The sequence below is a fragment of the Haliotis asinina genome, chromosome 6, assembly GCF_037392515.1.
Source record: "Haliotis asinina isolate JCU_RB_2024 chromosome 6, JCU_Hal_asi_v2, whole genome shotgun sequence".
NCBI classification, from domain to species: Eukaryota; Metazoa; Mollusca; class Gastropoda; order Lepetellida; family Haliotidae; genus Haliotis; species Haliotis asinina.
The window spans coordinates 3,018,697-3,045,660 of record NC_090285.1 but is presented as its reverse complement, the minus strand read 5'-3'; the positions used below and the strand labels follow the sequence as shown (position 1 = coordinate 3,045,660).

Sequence of the window (26,964 nt, the reverse complement as noted above, 5' to 3'; positions counted from 1 at the left end):
CTTGATGTGAGTACCAAGCCATACACAATATACCTGATGGGAACTATCTGGCATCAGTTTTCAAAAACTACAACCATTTCATAATAAGTTGGGCGATAGAGTGAGTGAGGGAATGTGGTTTTGACCAATTAAAGATCAGACAGTGATCAAACCATATCTGAGTCTACTTTTTCCTTAACTGGTAAATTAGTTGATGTGCAACTTTCCACATCACTGGAGTATGACATCATGTCATACACTTCATTTGACATCATGCCATACATTATGTTGCATGTCATACAGCAAGTTCTACATAAGTACTACTCCTACTTGGCAAGTGTGCAACAATGGGAGGATTCTTCAGGGATGACTGATGGAACACAGAGAGATGATATGTCAATGACTGACTGCATGAAGGAAGAACACAGAGAGCTGATATGTCAATGACTGCATGAAGGAAGAACACAGAGAGCTGAAATGTCAATGACTGCATGAAGGAAGAACACAGAGAGCTGAAATGTCAATGACTGCATGAAGGAAGAACACAGAGAGCTGAAATGTCAATGACTGCATGAAGGAAGAACACAGAGAGCTGAAATGTCAATGACTGTATGAAGGAAGATTCTAAGATGCTTTGATGAAAGATCAAAGGTGCCGACAATACTTTATCAGATGATAATGTGCACTTTTTGCATTTCGTCAAAATGTGTTGACGTCACTGCGCCATTCCAGTCTGCCCCCTCGTAACTGAACTTTTTGGCATTATGTCACAATGTAACTGATGTCACGATTGGATGTTAGTTGCCATCGCCTCATACAGCCTCCCACAGTAAACTGCTTCATTGCATCCCGTTCCTTGGTTTGCAGTTACATCACACAGCTAACATCACCAGTGGAAACAGTATGTTTATGTTTTCTGAAGGATAAAATGTCATTCTACCATGAGCACGCTTGCATCGGAATGCTTCACGATATAATAGTTCAGGGCGAAAGTGTGCTTTATTACATTATACATGGTGGTAGAACAAACTGTATTTCTTAAACATATGCTAAAAGGACAATGATTGACTCACATTACATTCTCTAGCATAATAGTGATTGGTGAATTGAATGAGTGAGTGAACATGGTTTTATGCCGCTTTTAGCAATATTCCAGAAATATCACAGCTGTGCAAACCAGTTAAGAGAATCAAACCAGGGTCGTCAGCGTACAAGTGGACGCTTTAACCATTAGGCTAGACCACCACCCCTTCACTTATGGAACAAAGGAGGTTATCTTAAGGACTGTCATTAATTTAAGAGCTAATGATGATGATGATGATGATGATAAAAAGGTATTGTTTTGGGGAGTTGGGGAGGGTAAGTATCAAATAGAGGAAACATCACTGACAGTCTCATGAAGCATCATTACACTGTTCATCAATTACACCATAAAATTACGTACAGAAAAACAGTAGAAAAACTGTCAGGATTATTGTCATCAGACTAACTTCACAACAGAGTGATATAGGAAAATATATACAATTCAAACAGAAACAAAGCAGTCAAGTTTCAGGCTGAGAATGACCAAAGCTCACAATGGTAAGTGCTTGATAAGGGACAGTTTGATTTGTGTTATATGGCCCAAATACAGTGAGTGAGCGAGTGAATTAAGTTTTACACCACTTTTAGCCACATTCCAGATATATCACTGCAGGGGACACCAGAAATGGACTTCACACATTCTACCCATGTGGGGAATCAAACATGGGTCATTGCTGTGACGAGACTACCACTAGACTACCTCAACTGCCCCCTAGACCCACCTTGATGGCAAAGCGAAAGGGTATGGTGTCTTGGCAAAACTGGTCAAAAAACCATAGCCAAACAATAAAACTGATTTGGCCTGCTGGAGATAGCTCAGCAGCTGGTACTCTGTATTGGGCCTCATACACTCACAGCTAGATACATGTATCGCTCAAAGAGCTGTCTGTGTTGGCTCATGATTTTGCACAATTGTGTACACTTTGGTCATTCTCAATAAAAAGCAATAGAAGACCACTTTTTGACAAAAACACAAATATATTTAACTCGAAGACTGCACACATGAACCTACCTCCATCGATGGCCACATAGTTCTCTTGACTGAAACACAAGAAGAAAGGTTAATTACAGATACTGCAGCAACCGTATCATAGTAATTAGAAAACCACATCCAACAATAAATTGTGTTGTGTGAAAGGCTGAAATGGGTATCACAATAGAGGAATGTGACGCTTTCATGATCATAAAGGTTTAACAGCAAGTCCTGGACATGTTTTAGAGCTTGAGAAAGAAACTTTAGATTACTGAGACCTTTCATTGGTCCTCAAAGTGTGCAACTTGTCCTGCTCCAATGGGACAAATATTTTGTATTTTGTATGAGTCTATTGACAATTGTGGCAATAATGAAGCACGGGATTATATGCCTGGGATACATTAACATATATTACATGTTTTCGTTGATATATATGTTTTATTAAGAAAACTTTGGAGCTAAATGTTAATCTGCTCTGTTATCGACGATGTCCATTAAGCTATCACCTAACACAACAGAGTTTGGTCACTAAATATTTCTCACTAAATTTGAATTTGTGGAAGCAACAGAAATTTCTGACAAATTGGCAATTTCTGACCATGATGTGCCCATGTCAACTGGTTTGTGCTATTTAGCTGCAAACTAAGGCTGAAATTCACTGCCATGCACTGACTTATGGCTGTCTTGCAAATTGAAATATTCCTGGCTAAACTGATCCATCCTCGTGGCTCATCATACCATCTAAATCATGCCAAATAATTCAATTAGCAGCAAGTTCCTGATACTGGCTGCGGACCAGATGGACCTCCATTTCTGATCAGAGAGCAGAAGGGACATAACTCTAAACCATTCTGGGGAAAATGATGATTTCTCTTATCTTTGAGGCAAAGAGTTAACTGACTGTGATAAATTTGAGCACCCAAAGGAACACATGTTGGTTAGTAGGGGGTTTGATGATCTGACTCTGGTTGATCCTTCGGAGAGGCACTATGTCACGCTGCCCAGAGTGTTGTTGAACTATTTTTCAACATCATTTCCATATTAAATTCTGTTTTTTTCAGCCATTATTAAGAAATTTATTAAAGAAATTAAATAGACAATCAATCATTAGAAAGGCAAAACTTACGAAAAGGAAAATCAGCATACATAATTCAGTTAAGGTCTCTGACAGGAAATGAAAGCAAGTTTTGAGGCAAGTATCAGTAAACATAACATGTCCCCCTCTATCAGGAGCTTCCCTAAGTCAACAATATGATGTTGTTCCCCTCTCTGGGATAATGGCCAACCACACATGCAAAATGTCAACACTTGAACCTTTCTGTATTTATTGATTTCAAACACAGTTTCATCAAAATTTTAGATAACGAAAATTCTGTAATGTTTGTCAATATTTGATCAAACTGTGAAAAAAATGTAATATTTGAACCTACGTTGGATGCAAACATAAAAACTACATTTCTTTCTAAAGTTTACATTACAGCAACAAAAACAATATTCCTTGTTTGTCAAACACCAACACAGGTATTTGGTGACGTAATATATTCCCAACAGATATGAATGGAGATAGCAGTAATGACTTGATGGCCATTTGGCTACAATCACCAGTCAGCCATTTTTGTCTCTATTGTCATGCATTGCAGCAGCTCCAATGTTCAGCTGGGAGAGGAAGCTGACACAACACTACGACTCATCGCATGTATTATCTTGAATGTGCAGACAGACCGGATGTTGCAAACTGCTGATCGTCCATTAAATATGGTGGCGTGGTTCAGTTCCTGATTTTGTGAGGATGGCTCCAGGGAGGTATCATTTAATCAGACTTTTTCTATGATATTAAGGAATCTATTCTAAAAGTAATTTGGTGAGTGATAACAGTGTTGTCTTGTGTTCCCTAGCCTGTCATGGTATTAAATACTACAATGATCTTCATCATGGCCACCATTACCATAATGGCTGTAGAGCACTCAAAACTAAAAATAACATGAAAACCATCAAAAAAGAATGTTAAAATATTTTCAACAAAAACAAAAGTTGCAATTATGACCAAGCCATATTTTTGCCTCCTGATTGCTAACTGACATTATTAACTTTGTTGGGCACAAATCATAATGATTAACGACAAAACAATGACACAGCTCAATGTGGAATATTGGAAGTAATGAATATGATGCATTAGTCACATGTAAAGGTCAAGAAATAGTGATGGCAAATTATCTATGATTATATGTAACAATTTTTATACAATTTTAACTCCAAACCTATCATATTTGCAACTGCCCACATTTCTTTGCTGTTCAATTTTCTTAAAGGTTGGCTGAAATCATACAAATGAAAAAGTCCATTATTAACTTATGACCTTATAACAAAAGGTTACAATATCTTAGTATCCTCTCTGCTTCAAATGAAAGGTATACAATATATGCCTACACAAAGCTGTTATTATACATAACATATAACACACTTAATAGTCTTGTCTGATGCACAAGACATAATATGATTTATGTGAATAAATTACTTTTGCCCACATTATCCAATCCTTACAGAACGAGAAAATAAAATTTCATAAAGATGCCACTTCCATAATGAATTACATGATATTTTGTTCCATTATGTAGTAATTGCAGTTGTTTCACTCAATTGTGTCATAGTCTTAAAACGAAGGTTATTCAAAGGGGAATCGTCCATTACAGAAACCTAACAATATTCTGGAAGATGATTTCAGCTGATGCATTGGCATTAGCATATAAATAGCAGTAATCTCTCCTGATCATATGAAATCAGCAAGGATAAGACAGATCCCAGCTGCAAACGTGTGTCCACTAAGTCCATAGACTGAGCTACAGACTGATGTGGAAACAGTGAGTGAGTGAGTGAGTGAGTGAGTGAGTGAGTGAGTGAGTGAGTGAGTGAGTGAGTGAGTGAGTTTAAGTTTAACACTGCAAAACTTCTGTCATGGTTTAACATAACCAGTAAGCAAAACGTTTGGGGGAAGCTGAGGGAGAGGAGTTATCATAAACGCACAGAGAAACAGTTCAATTGACACCAATATTATCATCGCTGCACTGGAAACCAACAAGAACCAGTGTCAGCCATTGTCTCCTCTGCGTCACCATTTAGCATCTCAACAGCAACCGCAAAACAGGGGTTTGAAGGAAGCATTGGCACTTATTTTCTCCATCACTAATGCTGGATGTTTTGTGTTGAATCTGTCCAGGAACTGATGCAAAGAGAACTCTCTGGTTCTGACGACAAGGCACAAGCATTGTTTACCTGTTTCAACACATGACAATGGCAGCTCCCTGAAGGCTCTGTAATGCTACTAAACATTCTTGTTTAAATTTTAAGAAACCAGTTCTCCAAAGGTTTGTCTGGAGTTCATGATCTTTAGTTCTTCCTTAGAGTGCATTTATTCACGCAAAGTAAAGAACTGCCCTGAAAATTTATTGAACAATTTATCCTGTTATTTGAATTGTTAATGGGCCTACCTAATTAATTCTCCACATCCATACTAATCCCAAAGAAGGAAATGTAGGGTAAGTGTTGATTTTCAGTTAATAGGAATCACTTACCATAACAACAAATATTTAAATCCCTTTTTAATTGATTTAACTGACAAAAACATTAAATATTTGTGGGTGTTTTTAGCCAAATGCTACAATATTTTATGCATCCTATGTCTGTAAAAACATTAGCTTTTCAATTTAAGGTCCTTGTCACATAAAGAAGAAATGATGAGTTTTGAGGATAAGGTGACCTCCTAAGGTCAGAATGACATCACAAGGACCCCAAGGATACTTATTACTGAGAATACTTTTAGATCAGAAATACTACCCACTCTCAGAACTGCCCTTAGTGGGCTCATTTCTTATCCTGTGACTTCATAAATGCCATTGTTTTAATGATAACCTCACGTCATTCATGCTAATCAGACGGCCATATTGCATGCACAGACTTCATCTCAACGTGCTGCTCCATCAAGCAGGAATATAAAGACTTACAGTCCGCCATGAGGTAATGTTGACAAACTGGCCTCCTGATAGCAAGTGGAAGATTTAAGGAGTGCAGTAAGGTCAGCTGGATGCACTGTTCTCAGTACAGGATCAGCCCATAATTAAACCTATATGCCTGTTAAAGATGTGTCACTGCATTGTTCAGAGCTTGTCAGTATGGTGGTGGAAGGATGGGAGAAGTACAGGAGGTGTAATCAAAGTTTGACTCAACATAATGACAAGAATACTACCCTTACTGGTAGGATCCACATGTTTCAACCTTGGATTCACCATAATTATGACCCTTGGTCTATACATATACTCTGCACTTGGTATTAGCATTTCCAGGACCTGGGCCAAAATTACTGCTGCAGCAATGTTTTGTAGTGTTGAGGTGAGATGGTGTCAGGCAGTGTAAAAGGTATTACCTGTAGCTATATGGCGAGATGGGGAGTTCAGGCATTCTGTCAACATGGCTGGTGGATGGCTGAAACACAACAAGCACAGGTTACTGATTTAACTGAAAAATAAGACACTTCAACACTTGTGATAGTCTAAGATCACAGCGGTGGTGATACAGCACCACTGGACAGCAATGGATTCATTTCACAGATATTCAAGTTCAGTGGGGTTGATAGTTGATATTCCTTTCCACACAACATGTTTGGCCACTGATGTACCCATGGGGCATCACAAAACAGCTTGGCATTAATTCATTTACACTAGGCTTCAAAAACATAAACTCAGAAATTTCAGCGCAAAGTAAATTGCAAAAACAATTTTTAATTTCCCTCCACATAGTCAACAGAATGAGATGAAGAGGTGTGCACATAAAACATCTTGCCACTGAGAAAAGACACCCAAGTACAACACAACCGAAGTCCACCTGTGCATCTTGAGTTCACTCGCTGGACATTTCCTGGGACACTTTTTCTATCTTTGTAAATGACAGTGTGTGTGCCCAAGAACGGTCCATAACATCTGCTGGTGTGAAACTGTTTTCTCAGATTCCAACAGGAGAGGTGTGTTTGTTGCAGTTTAATTTTGTTTGGAACCATTACACAGTTTCCTGTAAGCCAATCTAACAGAGAGCGAATCCTAACACTGGGAAATTAGCATGTTTACCTTCAAGTGTACATGTTCGTCTTGGAAACACTAGCGCAACTTTAGGGCTGTTGTCAGTTTTGGCACTACTACAAGAACAACATTGATTGCTGGGATGAACCAATAAATTGTTGGTAGTTTGTTTTCCTGACATTTCAAGAGAGAAGTAAAAGAATTTGTTAAATTAGAATCAACATTTAAGTGTAAGTCTAAGAGGGAAAAGTCAAAGCCTTGTCCCTGTCAAATGAGCTAGAAAAACGAAACATTTGCCAGCTAATATTGCTGTTTAACAAAATAATACAGAAACTAACAAAACAAAAGAGATTTGTGACTCAGGTAAAACACCCCGAACAGCTGCAAATCAAGGTTTAGTTTTAAATGAACAAAATTAGAAAAAATTAACTGCATTATCGATTTATCACATGACATCGTTTTAATCATAATAACAGACTGAGCAGCCAAAAACTACATCCCTGCGCACACAATCTCATGAGGAACTCAAAATGTACAGTGCAGCTGGAGCTTTAAGGTAAGAAACAATTTCCTGATCATTTCATTTCACTTTTGTTTCATGATATAAGTACTGTATGCAGAACAATAATGAGAAATTTTGACAAAGGTATCATTCATCAATACACAGTGACACAAATTATATACAAGAGAGAAGACTGTATGGGCAATTACCTACACGTATGTGCAAGGAGTATAATAATATACTTCTTTACACTCTGTGTGAGTGCCCTAACATCGAATGTAGGTTGTATTTATCAGCAGTGTATTATATGGAGGCAAAATACACCTTTTATGTACTTTTGTGCAATAGCCTGGATGAGTGGAAGATCAGGGTGAAAGTAAGTGAGTGAGTGAGTGAGTGATGGAGGGATGGAGGGAGCGAGCGTACACATGTGTGTGCCTGTTTTAAAAAGTAATAATTTCCTCTGGCAAAAAGCTGGGTGATGTTGCTGGCTTGGGTGGGTTGGTGGGCAAGTAGGGGTAACATTACTGAACATGAGAACAAGCCAACACATGCAGAGGTACAAGTACCTGGTTTTGTATCTGGTTAGCCATGACTCAAGTACAAGATACAACAAGAGAGGTAAAAAATGCTCCATGCCCACCAATCACTAACTTTCTGCTGTTGATGGAATCTAATGTGAGAAATATGGGGCAAGTTTTATGATCAAACGCATCTAGATTGTCTCCATCTGATATGAAAGCCACTATGAAGACATCCCGTATATAAGCTGTCTCGTATTCATTGTATTATTCATTCTCTTATCGAGTGACCATACCATAACCACTTAACTTTTCGTTTTATTATGCATCATTTTTCTTTTTCATCTCCCCATTATGTCAATAAAACCTCTACTTGTCTTCCTCGAATGTGTTGTCTCCATTTTCTGATCCTGCAAAACTGGCCATCCTAGTGCAGATTCATTTCTTATCTGATATATTTTCTCTGAAGACAAGTCAACCCTGTAACCAGTGTATGGTTTCCTCTGGGTGTCTGGTTTGAGTCTGCTGCAAACCCAGCCTCTACATCACAATTCCACACTGCCTGACCCTGTATCATCACCATGTGATATACCTTGGGTCACCATGACACAAAGGTCTCTGTGTGGAAGCCCAAAGGCCATGTACCTTTGAGAGTGAGTGAGTGAGTGAGTGAGTGAGTGAGTAAGTGAGTGAGTAAGTGAGTGAGAGTGAGTGAGTGAGTAAGTGAGATTGGTTTAACACTACTTTAAACATTATTTCAGTTTATAAATAGCACATCAAAACATGGGCAATGACACTGATTTTCTGGAAATGTCATTAAGGTAATTCATATAATTCCATATGGCTTTAATGAGTTGTTATTATGACACCTCTGTTGAGATCAACTTTTCCAGCTCATCCAAATGCAGACAACAAACAAACAATGAAAATCACATTTTTTCAAAATGGCTGATAGGGCAGAAAATGTTAATGTTGATGACATATTATGCACCCTGACATATGCTCACATGGACCTTTGCTTAGTTGAGCTAAAATAATTGACCCCTACAGAACCTTTATATCCTGATGGTGGGACTGGCTGTGTGACAGGTCGTGTGACAGGTCAAGTCCTAGCCTCATGACTCATTGGGGGAGGGGAGATGAGGAGGGGCAGTACATACGGTATCTACCACTGTAATCTTCCATTGGACATCACAGTCGCTCAACTACATTATGTTCCCTTCCTCTCAACCTTTTCTGCAATACTAAAGCCCCAAAGGGAACAAATCTGAATTTCTTCTGGTTATGTATCTTGTATCTCACTGGGGCTCCTTTTTAATTTAAGTAGGATTAATTGTTTCTATCAAAATTATATACATTCAGAGGCTAAGCATCAAAGATAATCCAAACCACATATGGGGAGGGTGGAGTCAGGTCTGTGAGAAGCCTGACAGACTGACACACTAGGGTGGGGCATGGTCTGTGACCAACCAGGTATTGGGACAACCAATGGGAAGGGCAGGGGATGGTCTGTGACCCACCACATATTGGGACTTACCGGTGGACAAGAAGGAAGAGGTGGTGGCACTCCACGGGGTGAGAAGCCATACAGGCTTGATCCACCATAGATACTATGCATAGGGCTCCTGCATACACTCTGAAACGAACAAGCCACATGCCATGAAAAACAAGTAATTACATTTAAGTGCGTTCCTTTTCAAGGATTCAAAAAGAGGTCTCTGGTGAATGTTAATAAGTTATTTCTGTTCTGGAAGAAAGAGAAAAAAATGAAATTATCTTACACTGAAAATGTTCCCCTGTGGCAGGGAATAAGACGCCAGGCACCATTTGTTTCTATAATGACATTTTTGTTAAATTTTACATGGATGCAACTACCATTATTCTTCAACAAATACATACATGTTAAATACGTTTGATCAAAACCAATTATTAAAGGAAGCACCTAAGCACCTGTTCTTGAGCAACAGATGAACACAAAAGGAGCATTAACAGAATGTATACACTGTTATCATTATATCCCAAGCATTGTTTGGTTGCACCATATGTGGAATGGCTTAATTCCTCCACAGGTATGTCTATTGTCCAACAGGTACACTGTATTCACTGCAAGGTTTGAGTTTCCAGTCCAGTCCACAGACTGATTGACAGTTGATAAACAGTTGCTGGTTTTGTAATAAATGGTAATGATCCATAACAAAAACAGTAGGAGTATTGACAATGAGAGCAAGGTAACCATAGCTAACTCAGGTGTGGTAAACAGGTGAGCTGAGGTAAATGCCCAGGTGTGCTGAGTTTAACTAACCATTAGAACCTCTCCTCCAACACCACTACAACTTCTTTCATTACCAACACCAACACCGCTCCTTCATTAACAGACCTCAGTTTAAGACATTTCTACAATTCACCTTATGAGAGAGAAGAAATAAGATGTGTCAATAAGAAACATCATTTGTCCATAAAGTGTTGTAAGTTCCAAGCCAACCAGTGTCTGACTGTGTTTTGGGGGGGACCACCCTTATAGGAGTCTGGATCAGGGTGGATCCAAGTATCTCATGCTTCGTCTTACACAGAACTGATCTACAGATTCTGTAGAATCAGTGACTGCACTACCCAATGGGGAGTTTCACAGAATTTCAATGAATGGTTTGTCAGGTCCAGATCAATACTACCTATGTCGCTGTGACACAACTGGAATATTGCTAACAGAGCATTAGACAACAGCTTCTGTTGTGTTCTGTTAAGCAGGAAACTCACTCACAAGCCATTCTGGAACCTTACCTGGAAACCTTAAAGAATATCAATTCTGAAGCCTTTAGTAGCCCCTTTACCAGAATCCCTCCCCATAGACACATTCCATAGTGTTTTCTAGAGGCTCTTTGACAGCACCTTGATAGTGATCTTTCTTATTCCAGAGCCTCTTCATAGAGATCCCTTATAGAGATTTTTCTGGGATGTCTCTGTTCTCTAGGGTTCATTCCCAAGGCTAATCTGTGTTTGTGATCAAGAAGGCAGCAGCAACCACCGTAATAACGATTGTAGCACAAGGATAAAACCTAACCACAAGGAAGACTTATATCACATAAATGAATACTGTATGTAATAAATATTGATTATGAAACAGTTACTTTCTGTGAATTCTGCAGCTACCCGTGGACTATCCCATGAACAGAAGATATTCATCTCAGCCAAAGTAATAAATCAAAAGTCCAATAAGCTGATGGACAGGATATGAATGAGATAGGCCTCTCTTCCAGTCCCCTGTTGAGAAACATGACCTCCAGACAACATCAAGATCAATGGTGCTGTGACATGTTACAGGCTCAGTGACAAGACTCTTATACTCCTACCCTCTCAAGTGAGATCTTCTACCAATCTGAACAAGAGGCACCAATCATCATTGATATCAGGAAACTTGATCCTGTTTGCATGTAAAGACCACATTATGATCCAAATTACACTTCCAGTGGTTCCTTGCAAAGAAAAGCATTTGCAGGTCATTCCTGTTGACAATAGGCACCACACTTACCATTCACAACACCAATTACCTGGGTTGGTAAATGGCCAAATATTTCACACTACAGTAAAGTGAGAACACCAATATTTATTCACTGAGTCTGGAGCCAATCAAATTGTCTAATGGGTGTGTCAAAGAGAACTTCTGCTCATTAGTTCAAATGCCCACATTTGTCACACAACAAAAATACAGATATCAAGAAAAAAGATAAGTGACAATATTCGTTCAGTTGAATGATCACATGTAAACAAACCCTGTGTTAACTTTCTTGTTTAGCATATCTAAACCACTGGGCCACGTACACTGACTAGTCAGACCCACATTCCCTAGTCCGCATTATTTTCCATCCCACCTTGCCATTCTCTGCATTGCTAAAGCCCTAATTACAGCAAGTCTAGATTTCCTCATGTTCAGGTTCTGAATCTCTCATTTCACTGGGACTCCTTTTCAGTTTGAAAGGAATTATTAGTTTCTGTCAAAATTACATACATTCACAGACTAAGCAATAGTCTAATTATGCAGAGGCAAACACAGATAGGATGCTAGCAAAAACATGAACCACTCGTCCTCCAGTCTATGTACGGCAATAAAGACACAAGGAAGGCCTCATGTTTATGTACCAAGCAAAGCCATGTCAGCTCTAGCAATAATCAGACCATTATTGCCATGTAAGGAAGACCTATTCATAAAGCCCAAGGCATACATCATTACCAGCATGAGTGCTTAATTCTTGTCTGTTATACCTAGATACTGTCCCAGGGCACCTGTCATATACTGATTGGTGGAAGCTGACTGATCTATACTGTCCTGTAGACTGAGTTACTTCATCATCACAATATATATAGATATCGCCCATTGATCATGGAGACAGCCAACAAGACAAAAGATTATATATCATTATTGACATGTCTTACTTACCAGCCAGTTTGATCCAGTAAAGGAATATTGCTTATTTCCACAATTTTGTAGCTATTTTCTGGAATTGTTGAGAATTATGGAAATTCAAAATTCACCATACAGAGAAATATGTTTTGATATCTTTACTACTCTAGATACAAAAGCATTCATTTGAAGGGAACATGTAACAAACATGGTTTGTCCCATCATACACACATGCAAAGTGTATTATATTCATGTTTGTTTGGTTTTTATGTTGCAGTCAGCATTTTTCCAGCAATATGACAGTGCTTAGTAAATAATCCATTCTGGACCAGACAATCTTGTGACAAACATGACGACATTGATCTACATGCATGGGATATGAGGGCATGCATCATCCAAGTTACAACACTCACCACCTAATCCCTCAAGTAGCTTCTATAAGACAAGCATGGGTTGGTTGTCAAGGACCATTCCTTGGTTATACACTATAATGTTGATATGGAGATATATATCTACTGGAAAGATGTTAATTGTGGGGTTGCATATTAATCAGAAAAGTGTCCATAGGGGTGGTATGTTTACCTGGAAGTTGTCGATATCCTGGGCCACCTTCCACAGGTCTTCCAGTCGGTCCCATACATCAGCAAAATGAGTTTTGATTTCTTTTGCATATTTGACAGCCAGTGCAGTCAGGCTACTTTGGCATAAGGTGTTTTCCTGGAATCAAAAACACATTTCTCAAACAAGATTGTATAACTCGTCAAACCAATGAAGTACATCGTGCTGTCAGCCATGACCATAAAGGAAACATTCAGGCTGACAAGCTTGCATCAATGGCTAAAATGAAATTAAAAAAAAAAATAATTATGATTATCATAATATATGTCATTGTACACCATGTTCTCTCTGTAAATAAAGATGAATGGCCACAGCTCAGGGAGATATTTTTCCCCTTCTTTGTGCAATGCCTGCATGATAGTAAGAACGTGCATATGACACATTCTTCTGTTGAAGCAGCCACCTTCTAAATGAAACTTTTTACCCTACACTTGCCATCAATTAGTTAAGGCCATTCAGCGTATGACTGAAAACATATTTATTGGGATTCCCAAGGATGACTAACACTGGGCTGGCACAGAAGCAAATTACTGTCAAAACAACTTCAGTATGAGTGAGTGTATTTGTCAAATATTGCCATGTGTTATTACATACAAATGTACACATAATTCGTTTTATAAAGGATGACAAGATATGACTATTGCAGTAGGATATATATCCCAGTATCTAATTCACCACTTTATTTCGTGAATTTTTATACTTGGCAGGACACAAAAACTACCAAATATGGACTGAATCGTAGTCTCACAAACTATAAATGCCTTAATTCAGTAAATACCATGCTTCATTTCTCATAAAACTGAAAAACTTAAGTCAGCGTGTGAAAGGACTAGACTCCAATTTCATTCTTAGAACCCACCATAAAGAAATAAAGTGATAAAAAAAGAAAGAATTCAATTCTTAAAACTATATACATTGTATAGTGCAGATATGGCACAAAATGGTAAATAAAATATTGGTGGGATCCCTTTCATCCAACTAGTCACACCATTCCTGTTCTGCATGTTACATTTGTGAAACAATATGGGATTATAATGTGAAAGAATACAGAATTTAAAAAAAAAATACATATAAGATACAAGTAAGAGTGTTTCTCAAATTGTATTGTTTGAAAATATCACTGAGTAATCGCATCAATATTTTGGTGAATCTTGATGTCCCAAACAACCATGACACAGAGTGGTTTATGGCTCATTAAAATGCACCACAGATCAAGCATTGGAATGTTGTACACTATTGACCTGTTGCCACTCATATCTCCCCTACCCCTACTGTCATTCCCTTTGCAGCATTGACCAATTAAGTTGCAAATGGACTTTCTGCTCCATGGGGAGAATCCAAATATGTGAAACATCTTCCCATTACTGCACAAACCACAGTCATTATCAGCCAATGAAACACCTAACCTTACACTTCAAAGGGAAGATGACAAAAAGAGAATGTTTGCTCCCTGTTTATGAGGAAGTGTTAGGTTGCTGGGTCATATTCCATGTGGTCAGCTACTGACCTCTGACCTCCAACCCCTCAACCTTGTGCTGGACTGCTGTCTCATTTAAATGGATCCAATCCCTGAGCATGTGAGGCCACATGTGTTGACTACCACTGGAATGTTATTTTAAAGACACATTTCTTAACATAATGATCGAACAGCCCAACAATCAAACATATCTGTTCCCTTCTTCAAAGACCACAACAGACTGTGAAATGTTTTTGAGACAATTGACATAAGACATATTTTTCTGACAATCCACAAATTTATTCCTTTTAACATTGTACTGTCGGATTAAATATTAAACATTATAATACTGACATCTGTAATCTTATGCTTTCAAACCGTGTCTTAAATGTCAAGAGCTTAAATACATGAGGATATTTGAGGTTAATTCTAAGCGTCTGTAATTTAGAAACACTTTGTCAATACTGACGCATAGTCAAACATGTTTATGTTGCAGTTTAATGCATGTATGATAATTCTTTCAGCTATCAGAAGTCTGACACAACAAAGGAATGACTAAATAAAGAAAATGCTTGGACCAAGCTACAATATATAACCAACTTTATGGATAACGACTTCTCTTATTTGTGAGAGCAACATTTTGATCCCATTGTCATGCTAGCTTGACAACAGTACAAGAATGTGTATCGAAACTTTGCTCTCACGAATGAAATAAGTTGTTATCCATAAAGTTTGCTTTATATTGTACTTCCCAGCTCCTAAAATGCCACACAAAGAAGTGGGACCAAGCTTGTATTTTGTAACAACCATCAATTTGACATGTCACAGTTTGAGACAAAGGTGTTTAACTTTGACTACTAAGGAATGTGTTCAAGTGAGCTTCATGCACAGTTAGAATGCTCTTGCAGAAGCTTGTTTATCAATATTTGACATGGGACCCTGAGACAAGATGACAGATCTTAATTTACAGAAGTATCTGCAGTAAGGTTCACACACAGATGGGGCCTTAGCAGGTGCTTGTTTATTATCTTATCTAGTTCATCAACATGGTGTTGACTTGTGGGGTAACAGTGATACCTGGCTGATTTGTTCCTACAATCTGCTTACAAAGAAGTCGAGAAGCCTTCAGAGACATGGCTGTTGAATTAGGTAGGAGGCTGTCAGATAACGAGATAACTGTGGAGCTCCTGTTTGTCTACACTCAGTGTTAGGGGCGGTGTGTTGATGTTACACAAGCCTCACACTGAGATGGTGATGAGCCAGGGACAGGTGAGATGCCATTAACGAGTCTACTGTTTCGCATTTCACCGATGCGGCATCTCCTTTGTGAATCATTACATGATACTTAAAATGTTGCTTGTAAGAGTCATCCAGGAATAACATGTTGTAGGACAATAATATACCTGCACTGTTTAGAAGAGGTGAATATGATATGCAAGCTGTTACATTTTGTTAAGTGATACTTAGTGTCTGCTGTTCCGCAGATTTTATGCTACGTTTAGCATTTTAATAAATTTGAAACTTTCATAATTGTTTTTTACCTTCAGATTTTTGTCTTCAATGTGAAACTGTAGACTACTCTGAACATGTACAAAAATAAAATGCCTTTCACATTGCTCCTCTCAGTTTAATCAATATCTTCTAAAATGGAATGTCCTAACAGGCCATGTCCTAGCAATAATCCACCATGGCTCCGCGCATGATTAATACAGAGGTGTCCGTCCACACCCTGCTCTGTCCGGGTATGCAACCATACACCCTTGTCTCGCCCATGTGTACACACCCTCAAATTCACACTATATCAGCATCAGCTATCAATAGTGATAATATTGATTCGCACCTGTATATGGTGAAACTACGTGCCATATCACAGAGTGAACACCTATCCATGTGCCATGTAACTGAGTGAAGCCAGTATCCAAGTGGATTGTCAAAGAACATACATACATAAGGGTGGCTTGTCACAGAGTGCAGATCTATGCATCTGGATGTCAAAGATCATAAATCTATGTATGTGACTTGTCAATGAGAGTAAATCCATACATATTTCGTGTCAAAGAATGTAGATCCCTACATTTGGCTTGTCAAAGAGTGTACATCTATGCCTGTGCTTTGTCAAAGAGTGTACATCTTTGCATGTGGTTCATCAAAGAACGTATATCTTTGCATGTGGTTCATCAAAGAGTGTACATCTTTGCATGTGGTTCATCAAAGAGTGTACATCTATGCCTGTGGTTCATCAAAGAGTGTACATCTATGCCTGTGCTTTGTCAAAGAGTGTACATCTATGCCTGTGGTTCATCAAAGAGTGTACATCTATGCCTGTGCTTTGTCAAAGAGTGTACATCTTTGTACATGCAAAGACAAGTCAGGGAATGACTGCATTGGTGAGCATCATCATTTTCATATCTCTTTCATTCAAAACCATTATGACATATTGAGTTCAATGTTACTTAGAGTACACGGGAATACCTATATCAATGCCTCTTTGCTGCTACACTTGTGTGAATGACACATCAAGACATCTCTTTTCAACTTCAAGTCCTCCTCAAGCAAACATACTTTGGACCAATACAAGAATCAGATCAGGCAGTGCCAACACTAAGTGCTTCTTCAAACACCTCAGACACTCCACACAGCATGACAAGAACCAAATGGCCATTGCACATACCTAGTTGACATACAAGTGGTTGAGTTGCAAGTGCACAAAACTTGGCCTTTGCTACTCTAGTTCTACTGCATTTTTAATAAGAAAGAGATACTGTTTTCCTGTTGACATTTATGTCTTCAGAACTGATGTAAGTTTACCCGTCAGTGAACTATCGGAAGAACATCTCCAGACTGTCACACAGGGTGAACATTAGCTGTATACAGCATGCTCACTATCTGGACAAAGCATAGAAAAACAGTCACAACCATTATACTTATGAGAGTATATCCACCATATTAGTACATAAATCAATACAGTGTTGGGAACTTAGTGTGATGGAACCACTGTAAAACAGCCTGTTTGACAAACACACAGGCTGGATCAGTAGGGCATGACCTGTAGTGAGCTGATCGCATTGATTACATACCTTAATAATACATTATCTGTGAGCAGAAGAGGGAATATTGACAGTGTATAAAGTGATCACTGAGTCAATATCTCCACGACCCGACAGCAAATAGTTGACAATGACAGCTTTGGCTGTCAAAACTCTGCTGGTCAGAAGGGAGAGATGGCACACACATGCACAAGGTCATCATGTCATAGATAGACTAACACAAGTCTCTAAGGTGACGATTACTATGATAAATCGTAGTTCATAGATGACATAAATAATAACAATAACCTCTCCCAATGACCTGAATGCTTTATCTAGACTTGGTAATTAAAAGGAGAGATTTACATTATTTCCATTGGTTCAATGTATGTGAGCAAGATTATAGACTAGGTCAACACAATATCATAGGTGTATTTCATAAAGTCGCATGTAAACAAAGCTATACGCCAGGCATATGAAAATATGTGAGGTCTTGCCTCCAAACACGTGGCTGTGTTAAGCCATGGGTGTTTCTGTGTACACTTTTCACATGACATTTATAAATAAAGAGACTAACTAAAAACTCTTTCTTCTGGCTCTAGTGAAAAACATTCCAACATATTTGACAACAGAATGATATAACCCAAGTATACTAGTTGTCTGTCATGATCAACTGATGTTCCACTTTTATCATTTTATCAGTTCTTCATGATTTGCTTCACATTGTACATCATTACCATAAATAGTGCCACTTCATGGTAAAGGCTCATGCTAAGTAACTAACTTGTTTCATTTTCCTCTTCAGTAAAAACAGTAACTACCAAAGGTCACATCAAGAATCACTGCAACCATGTGGCAGCTGATTATTTGTTAATTAACCTGTTACATAGCCCAAGCCGGGGTGCCCATAAAACCAGGAATAAATGTCAATAGGGATCAGTCAGTTCCACATAAAACAACAGCACTTATTCTCTTTGGTACAAGAAAATATCTCTATTCCACCAGAAAATCTGCGCCAAATCATCTATCATTTTCACCGCATCATTTACATGGCAAGTTGACTTGGAGCATCGATGACCTCATGGCATGTTGATTCAACATTCTATGCTTACATTACTGGGTTATTAGGAGTAATGCCTTCATAAACACCGGGCAACCATATGGCCTTCATAATGTAAGTGTTGATGCAGTGGCTGTATCATGCAGAGCATCTTCACTGCAGTACAATGGTTGGCCTGCATGTTGCAGCTGGAGTAGAACCATAGGAATAATTAGTTATAATAAGAAAAAAAATATTGACCCATGCATCCTGCTCTGCTCCATCTACTGGGTGAGGTATGACATAACTAGTGTCACAATACGTATTGTATCACACCTCATATACTGCATGTGTATTTGGCAGATATTATACTGAGAAGGACAAAAACCACTGGCAGCAGACATCTTGATTAGTCATCCACCAAAATACATGATGATTGTCAGCCAGTCAGATTGCTCAATCATCCATCAGATTTTATTGTCAGGAAGAAATGATGATGGATTGTGGTAATTATCATAATGAGAGTAGCCAATGAAACAGCTTTGTACTTCAGTAGCAGATATCACTAAGATATTCACTACCTGTGTCATTTACCTCACGAAATGATTAGGTACAATAATCTGAAAATCAATTATCAAAATTTTCAGCAGTTCCTATAAGAGTATTTGGAGGTTTTATGTTTTCATGCACTTGAACCATTGGTCCAGTTGTCGTGGGAGTCTCATCTATAGCAGCAGTAGCTCTACCAGCAACTCCTGAACTGAAGCTGGTCCAACATTGCCTCTTTATGCATCCTCTTAAAGGTGTCACTGTTACCAATCAGTGCTTGTACAGGCTACCCAGTCAGGCTCTAGACTATATCTAAATGGACAGACTAGTCTGCAAGTCTTAAACAGAAGCATCAATCTCTTTACTTCAATTGATCCTTGAAATGAAGGGGTGGGGGGTTGCAATAGGGGGAGGGTCATGTGTCTAGGGGAGCAGAAGGAATTGGGAGCACATGATTAATTCTGGTTCCTTGTCCAGACCTCCTCCCAGACAATCCATTTCCTTCAAGATGCAGTGAGAGCAGTCTTATGTTCCAAGATGCTTGCAATTCCACCAGTCCACAACTAACACAAGACATTAATGATCATTATTACTGTATCCCATTTAAGCAGTGACAAATCTTAGAATGCTGACTTCCTATTTTTAAGTCTGATTTAAAGTTGTTTAACATACTTGGTGCCAGTTACAAACCCCCAAAAGCTACTTTGAATAGGTATTTGGTGAAAAATAAAAATAAAAATACATTTGATATCTTGCTACAAACCTTCAGGAAGTTTCAAGTTTGTTTTGCAAACGTATTAGGATCTACATCATCTTGAATTAACCCTGGCAAACAACAACTCCCAAATACACTTTTGTATTTTCAATAATGTTATATTGAAACATGAAGCAAGAGAATCTCCTAACATCAAAAATTTTCCTCCACTTGACCTTTTACCCAGGAACAATTCATGCTTAAATCTACTGTCTGGACCCCTGCTGTCCTGATTTCATGATTTGAGTTTCTTAGGACAGACTATATGAAAATTCTGGAAAGAAAAATCAATGGAACAACATTTAAGTATGCTCAGAGGCAGAAAAACCTTTGCTCTTCTGAAGAAATTCAGCTTCACTTGCCAGCTCAGAAAACCTCCAGCAGTTACATGTTTACATCAACTGAGTTTTATGCTGCATTCAAAAATGCTCCACCAAAATCACAACTGACACACCAGACTTCTCATTTAACTCACATTGGGAACTGAACCCCTCACCTTCAACATGACAAGCAAATGCCTTAACCACTAGGCTATCTGACTCATGTTCAGAAAAATAAACATGCTTCAGCAGGAACTTTTGATGAAATGATAACAAGCACTGACACATTATGATTTAATTAACTACCCATGGGCTACCCTACCTCTGAATCAGTTCATTGAGAACATGTCCATTTTCTATTATCCCTCGTCAGGGACCTTGACAAATGATTAAGACCTCTGCCACCCACACATTTGCCTACAGGTAGTCTTTGCTGCACGCCTACAGCAGCACAGACATGCGGTTGAGCTGATACCTAATCTGACACCTGATAACCTGCTTTTGTGCTGAGCAATTGTCTCACTGATTCTCCCTCAGTGTGAGGTCTTGCCCCTGTGGAGGTCCCAAATGAAAGTCAGGGACACCATCGCTTTATTGTCATAGAGTCTTTTCATCATGGTATAAATCACTTCATCTGGACATATGGATCGTGTTACATTTTCACATGATTGTGCATTTGTTACTTTTCAATGATTATTCAAAGGGTGGACACTTGTCAGGCTTTAATTGTGATGTGACACAAACCAAACAAGCTTTACTGTATAAGTCTGAGTTAGGTAGCATAGATCAATGTCTTTATAATGTTATATTCAAGTGAGTACAATTACACATTCAGCATGACAATCTTTTCTCAATAGAGGACACAAGCAAGCACCTGCTAAGTTGACAGTCTTTCTTGCTGTGTGAGAATGCTACCAATAACATAGACTAATGCTTAGTCTCTGAATACATATATAATTTTGATAGTAACAAACTACCCCATAAAAATTGAAAAGGAGCTCCAGGGAGACAAGAGATTCAGAATCTGAAGAAATCTAGACTTGCTTCATTTAAGGCTTCAGCACTGCAGAGAAGACTTGGAAGATGGGAAAATAATGAAGTTCAGGGACTGTGAGACAGACTACCCATAACATGTCACAAAAATAAAATTCTATGTATGGAATTGTATTTGCAGAACTTGCTAGACCAAAAGAAATTACACTATGCTTCAGGAATAGATACTGACTAGACATTACTGTTTCAGATACATAGGTCCTGGTCAAGTTGTTATCAGCTGTTGTGAGCGAAGCAAATACCTGACTTGTTGATGATATGATAAATAAACATCACATTTCTGTCTAGCAAGTTAAGATTCACCACTTATCCACTCACTAATGCTGTAAATTTCCATGACTTTTATACCACATTCCGAAATTGTAATGAAACTGGAATTATGTTATCTCAAATCCAATCTAAACAGTAAGGATCAAAATCTGCTGGAATAAGTGAAAAGAAAACCTGTGACATGTCAAAGCAGGACTTCCTCCACCCCTTGCTATGTCACATGACAACTGGCCATGTTGTCCATGCTATACTGACAGTCCTTATACTGACAGGTGCCCTAGTTTACACAACTGACACAGCAAGATCCCCTTTCACAGATCCAGTCAACAAATCTGCCCTGGTTCACTGTAGGCCACTCTAACCCTATCACTTCACATGCCCACACTGAAAATTCCTCAAATGTGCTAAGTGAAACAAATCACCCCACACTGTCATTGCAGCTGTAAAATGCACATTTCACAGATTCTCCTCAGGAAATGGGACGCACAGCAATGCTAACTATACGAGTAGAAGAGCATGCATTACATACAGGGCTATATGAATCAAATATTTCACAGTCTCAGTCCCAGCAAGATCTTTATCTAATGGGGAGAACTTCGTCAATCCATGTAACTTGTGCTATTGCAAATGTCGACTTGACTAAAGGGACATGAACTTTGAACAATTACATGCAAATTTGCTGAATCAACTGAAATTGGTATTGTGTGTTAATTCAACAGGCATCCTATCTTGTAGGCATGACATCCTGAATATTAAGTAATTTGATTCCCAGGGCAATTAGGTATTCACTGTTCCAATTCCTATATCCTTACAACAAGTCAATGCCATCGGGAAGACAGGATGGTGCACAGGATCCAGCATGTAAGGACTTTCTAAATTTGACATGTTGACAGCTTGGGGCTATTCCTTTTCTGGCCATTGGGGGCCCTAGATTAGGTTTGGTCCATGACTCTTTTCACCGCCAACCTCTGCACATATCCCTCAGTGCTTCCATCTCACTCTCTACACATGTTTATTTGCCTGGAAGGAAAACATTTTTCGGAGAGGCGGAAAACAGATCTTTTTGTAATTCCTCATCTGAGCATTTAACAAGTGGCACATTTGGTAAGCGTGAGACCAACCCGTCCATGAAAACATCCCAACCTGTAAGCTGCATCTGTCATCTGGTGCAAATGATCAACAGGGCAGTCCTTCCAAGCAAACTCAAAAGAAATGCTTCTAGTGCAGAACTGAAAATCTCCAAATTCTAATTTACAGTGAGGCAATCCACAACTACCTTGGAACTTTTATAGCTCCACTGGAATGGATGTCTAAATTAATTCTTGCCAATGATCTTTTAAGTATGGTGCTTTTTGACCCGTTGGAGCCTATTTCTGTTAGGTTTAGAAGTAATGTGCATTAAAGATCAACAACCAACAGCAGTTCAAACACTCTGATCCTTAGTACGTATATCGTTCCCAGGAAGAGAATGCATTGAAGATACTTATATTTTCCATCAAATATGGAACTGTAATACTTCATCATATGACAAAACTTGTAATTGTAGTTATGGTAGCATAAAAGATAGCACTGAATTATGGTAAGAGCTACAATGAAAGAACCCCAAACCATTAGACTTCACAACAGCAGTGAGCATGGTCTACAAAGTGACAGAATATAGGTTTCTATGGCAATGATTCAGAGGTGGTGGTCATTTGTTATCAGGTGAACATTTATGGAAGACATTGATAGTGGGGGGGGAGGGGGGGGGGGGTGTGTGTGGGGTGTGTGTGGGGTGTGTGGGGTGTGTGTGTGTAACATTGGCCCTCCCCTATCTCTGGCCCCTATTGACCGGGTCCACTCTGTAGGACTCCATCTGGCCCTTTAATAATGACACTAATTCTGTATCTGTGCAAAGTACACACCTCATATTACCTGTCTCATTAAGATGGATCAAAGAAGTTACCCAGATGACAATCAGTATGGGTTTATTTGTGTATACAGTTATCTGTGCACTTAAAGATCATCATAACACCAGGTTATTGGCAGCTCATAAGATCACCAGCGGACAACAGCTTTTTGTAATGGATGCGACAGCTCCCAGGAGACCATTTGAGTGGTCTTGAATGAGGAAGGGTGACGATCTCCTTCAGGAGATCAACCTCTGACAAAGAAGTTCATAAACCTTGACATTAATATTGATGTTAATTGGACTTTATAAACAAAGCAATTAACTGTTATTTGAGAACAGGTAGCTGCTACCACTCTGATTATTCCCCATGTTCCTGGTGCAATATTGCTCTCGGAGTGCATGGTACGAGTAAATGTAATCAAAGGAGTTCATTTTTTATACTGCAATAAACAAATTCTCTTACAGAATTGTTTTGACCTTTCTTACCTTTTCTAAAGATACATAATCCAGTCTATGTCTAGGTGGTACACTTCAAAACAGCTCAAAATGTTTTAATTCTCAACAAATATTGGCCTTGCTGGTTTACTTCACATGATGCCAATAAAGAAGTTGATAGATCTGATTGGGTTTCAAAGAGTTTGTTTTGTTGTGCTGCGAACTAATCTGTTAAGTCTACGCAGACATGGCTTGTGCACAGATAGGGGGATCCCCACATACTGGTGCCATAACAGTACGATTATACGTTGACAAGTCTGATAACTCCCTCCTTAGACTCCATTCATGAAACGAGATACCTGCAACCTCGTCTCCCCAACGGATTTAACAATAATCCAGAGTAGGCGTTACAAAATCCTTTTAAAGGTTATGTCAATCTTTTGGTGTTACTTATAAACAGAAATTTATTCAGTCTTTTGCTGCTCAAAACAGAAGAGAGTAAACATGTTTGTACATATATTCTATTTCACTAGAATTGAAAGGTGTCAGAAGCTATGTTGCATAAACATTTAGGTGTATTTATAACAAGCACGCTTGTAACAAACTGACAGGCATAATAAACTTGAATGTTTTGGACTTGGTCATGTGTAACAGCTGTGGTTGTAACACACTAGTTGCAAAATTTTGGTTTCTATTTTTGTGTAATAAAAAAAGAACTTTATACCGATAAGAAAGAAACTCTATGTACAATTGATAACACTTGGTAGTGAAGAACTATCTACTCGACTTGGAGACATGTGGACTGATGCACGCCCTGGTCTCTGGGAGACAGGCGAACTTCTACTGCATGGGACTGTTAGTGCCGAGGAACCCCTTTGTCGCTAATCCAGACTTAGAGTAAAAAGAGACATTTACATTATTGTGGATGAAACAAAGATTACAATGTCAGTTTAGACGAGGAAAATCAAACAAGTTTAGGTTAAGACGATATCAGTGTTAGTGCAGATGTAATTTCTGAATGAGCCTTTATTGATATGGGATTACATGGTAGTTTGAAAAGCTTGAGTCAACATATGGATGTACCCCATTCATGATCGTGAATTAATACTGTTGGTTTAGAAAACACCTGGATTTCCCTGTCGTAAGTTTCATGAGTTGAACATTTATCAAACTGACACGTAATCCAAGATGAATCATTTTGTTGGTGTATCAACGATATTCAAAACAGACATGATACTTAAATACACATTTTTAAGTCAACAAAATATGAAAAAGACCCTCCCATTGCTGTGAGAATGTATGTGATCAAATATGAGCCATTAATACTATCTGACACAGATCCTGGCATGCATACCTCCTACAGAGTTGAATACCTATACCTTCCCAGGTGACACAGAGGGTGTGGTCGGTCTGTGTCACATACTCCCGACTCTTGAGAGTAAACAGACATCCATATTCATAATATTCCTGTCTTTTTCCCCAGTCCATGTACATTTATCAGAGGCAAGATCTGGGAAATATACGTATTGGAGTGCAAAATATTTTCAGTGCATGTCTCATCTCATTTGAATATTTTCAATATCAGTTCATAACCATCCTTTGAACCAACGTAGGGCTTGAATGAGGCAAGGTTGATGTAACCAGATCAATATCCTTAATGTCTAGTGAGTCAGTGAGCGACTATTGGCTGTGAGTGAGTGAGTGAGTGAGTGAGTGAGTGAGTTTTAATGCCACATTTAGCAAACTTGAAGCAATATCACAACTGGGAACACCAGAAATAAGCTTCTCACATTGTGCCCATGTGGGCAATTAAACCCAGGGCTTCACAGGTGGACACTCTAACCACTAGACCAGCCCATTACCCAACGTCCCTGAGAATACCTTGTGCAGGAGATGCGCAATAAAGGTTGCATACAGAAGCAGAGCCATGAGCGTTTAAAACAATCATCCAAGACGCAGGTCCAACCCGGATGTACGTTACATGTTTGCATGTATGTCTTCAGGAACCACCTATGTTCACAGCTCACCAACACTCACCGCAGCACCATACAACACTTTCCACTTCGCAGGTGTAAACATGCAGGTGTCAAGGCAAGCACCTTCATGTTACAGCACTACAGCGTACTACCCTTCCTACATTCCCTACTTTGATCAGTTAATCTGTTGGAACTTCTACATGATGCCAACTAAGGGCATACCACGAAGAGGCGTGAATGTTGTAAAGGTCACACATCCTATCAGAGATGGCAAAGTTCTTTCAAATTTATATCCTGAATTTCTAAAATAACCACAAGTTCACAACAGTAATCTTAAGTAGCTATATGACAAGACCTCACATCTGACAATTACCACATTCTTTCTGCCCATTTTTCAGCTTTCCCACTATAACAATCTTGCATCTTCTGAACATTTCATGCAGCTTTGGGTGTAATATATCACAGTTATCTTGGGTGCAATAAATCTCTGTGGTGCTGAACATCTGTATTCAATCCTGGTGTTATGTCTTTACTTGTTTCATCCTTGAGGCGTGCATGCCATTCAGTGGGGAACAGCACAAACTGTTAACACACACCTGTGTGATATCAGCTGTGAGTGTGTGGAATAGTTTGATAAATATGGGTCATAAATTATTGTTACCATAATCAACATGCAGTTAATTGTTGTGCAGAGTCACATATGGGAAGACATAGACAGTTACAAGTGGAACTGTTTCAGGAAACTTAAAGCAAGTGGGGAAAATGATACTATAACATTTTCTACAAAGTCACCTACACGCTAAGACAAACATAGACACAAACACACTTGCTTCAGTCCTATAGCTACCAGTGTCTTGTGGAATTTAGGCAACAAATGACACCTACAGTATTGGAACACCTATCAATACTGGTATGCCAATAAGAATACAGTGTAGTGAGGACTTCGTAAATGTATAAAGGGTATGGCAAGGTGTAACACCTACTTCAAATGATGACATGAAGAATATATATCTAATTTGATATTTTTTTCATATTTTTTTTTAATGGCAAATTCTTT

At 38.7% G+C, this 26,964-nt stretch overlaps 1 protein-coding gene across 4 annotated transcripts in view; it reads right to left on the bottom strand.

Moving 5' to 3' along the window:
* LOC137286568 (SAM and SH3 domain-containing protein 1-like) overlaps positions 1-26,964 on the bottom strand; it is a 102,229-nt gene that overhangs the window by 31,765 nt on the left and 43,500 nt on the right. For all 4 annotated transcript variants that reach the window (XM_067818493.1, XM_067818494.1, XM_067818497.1 and 1 more), the window contains exons 2-5: positions 13,103-13,237; positions 9,662-9,760; positions 6,453-6,511; positions 2,075-2,103 (exon numbers count right to left, since the gene is read on the bottom strand). In XM_067818493.1, coding sequence (XP_067674594.1) covers positions 2,075-2,103; positions 6,453-6,511; positions 9,662-9,760; positions 13,103-13,237 — 322 coding nt within the window. The remainder of the gene's footprint in view (positions 1-2,074; positions 2,104-6,452; positions 6,512-9,661; positions 9,761-13,102; positions 13,238-26,964) is intronic.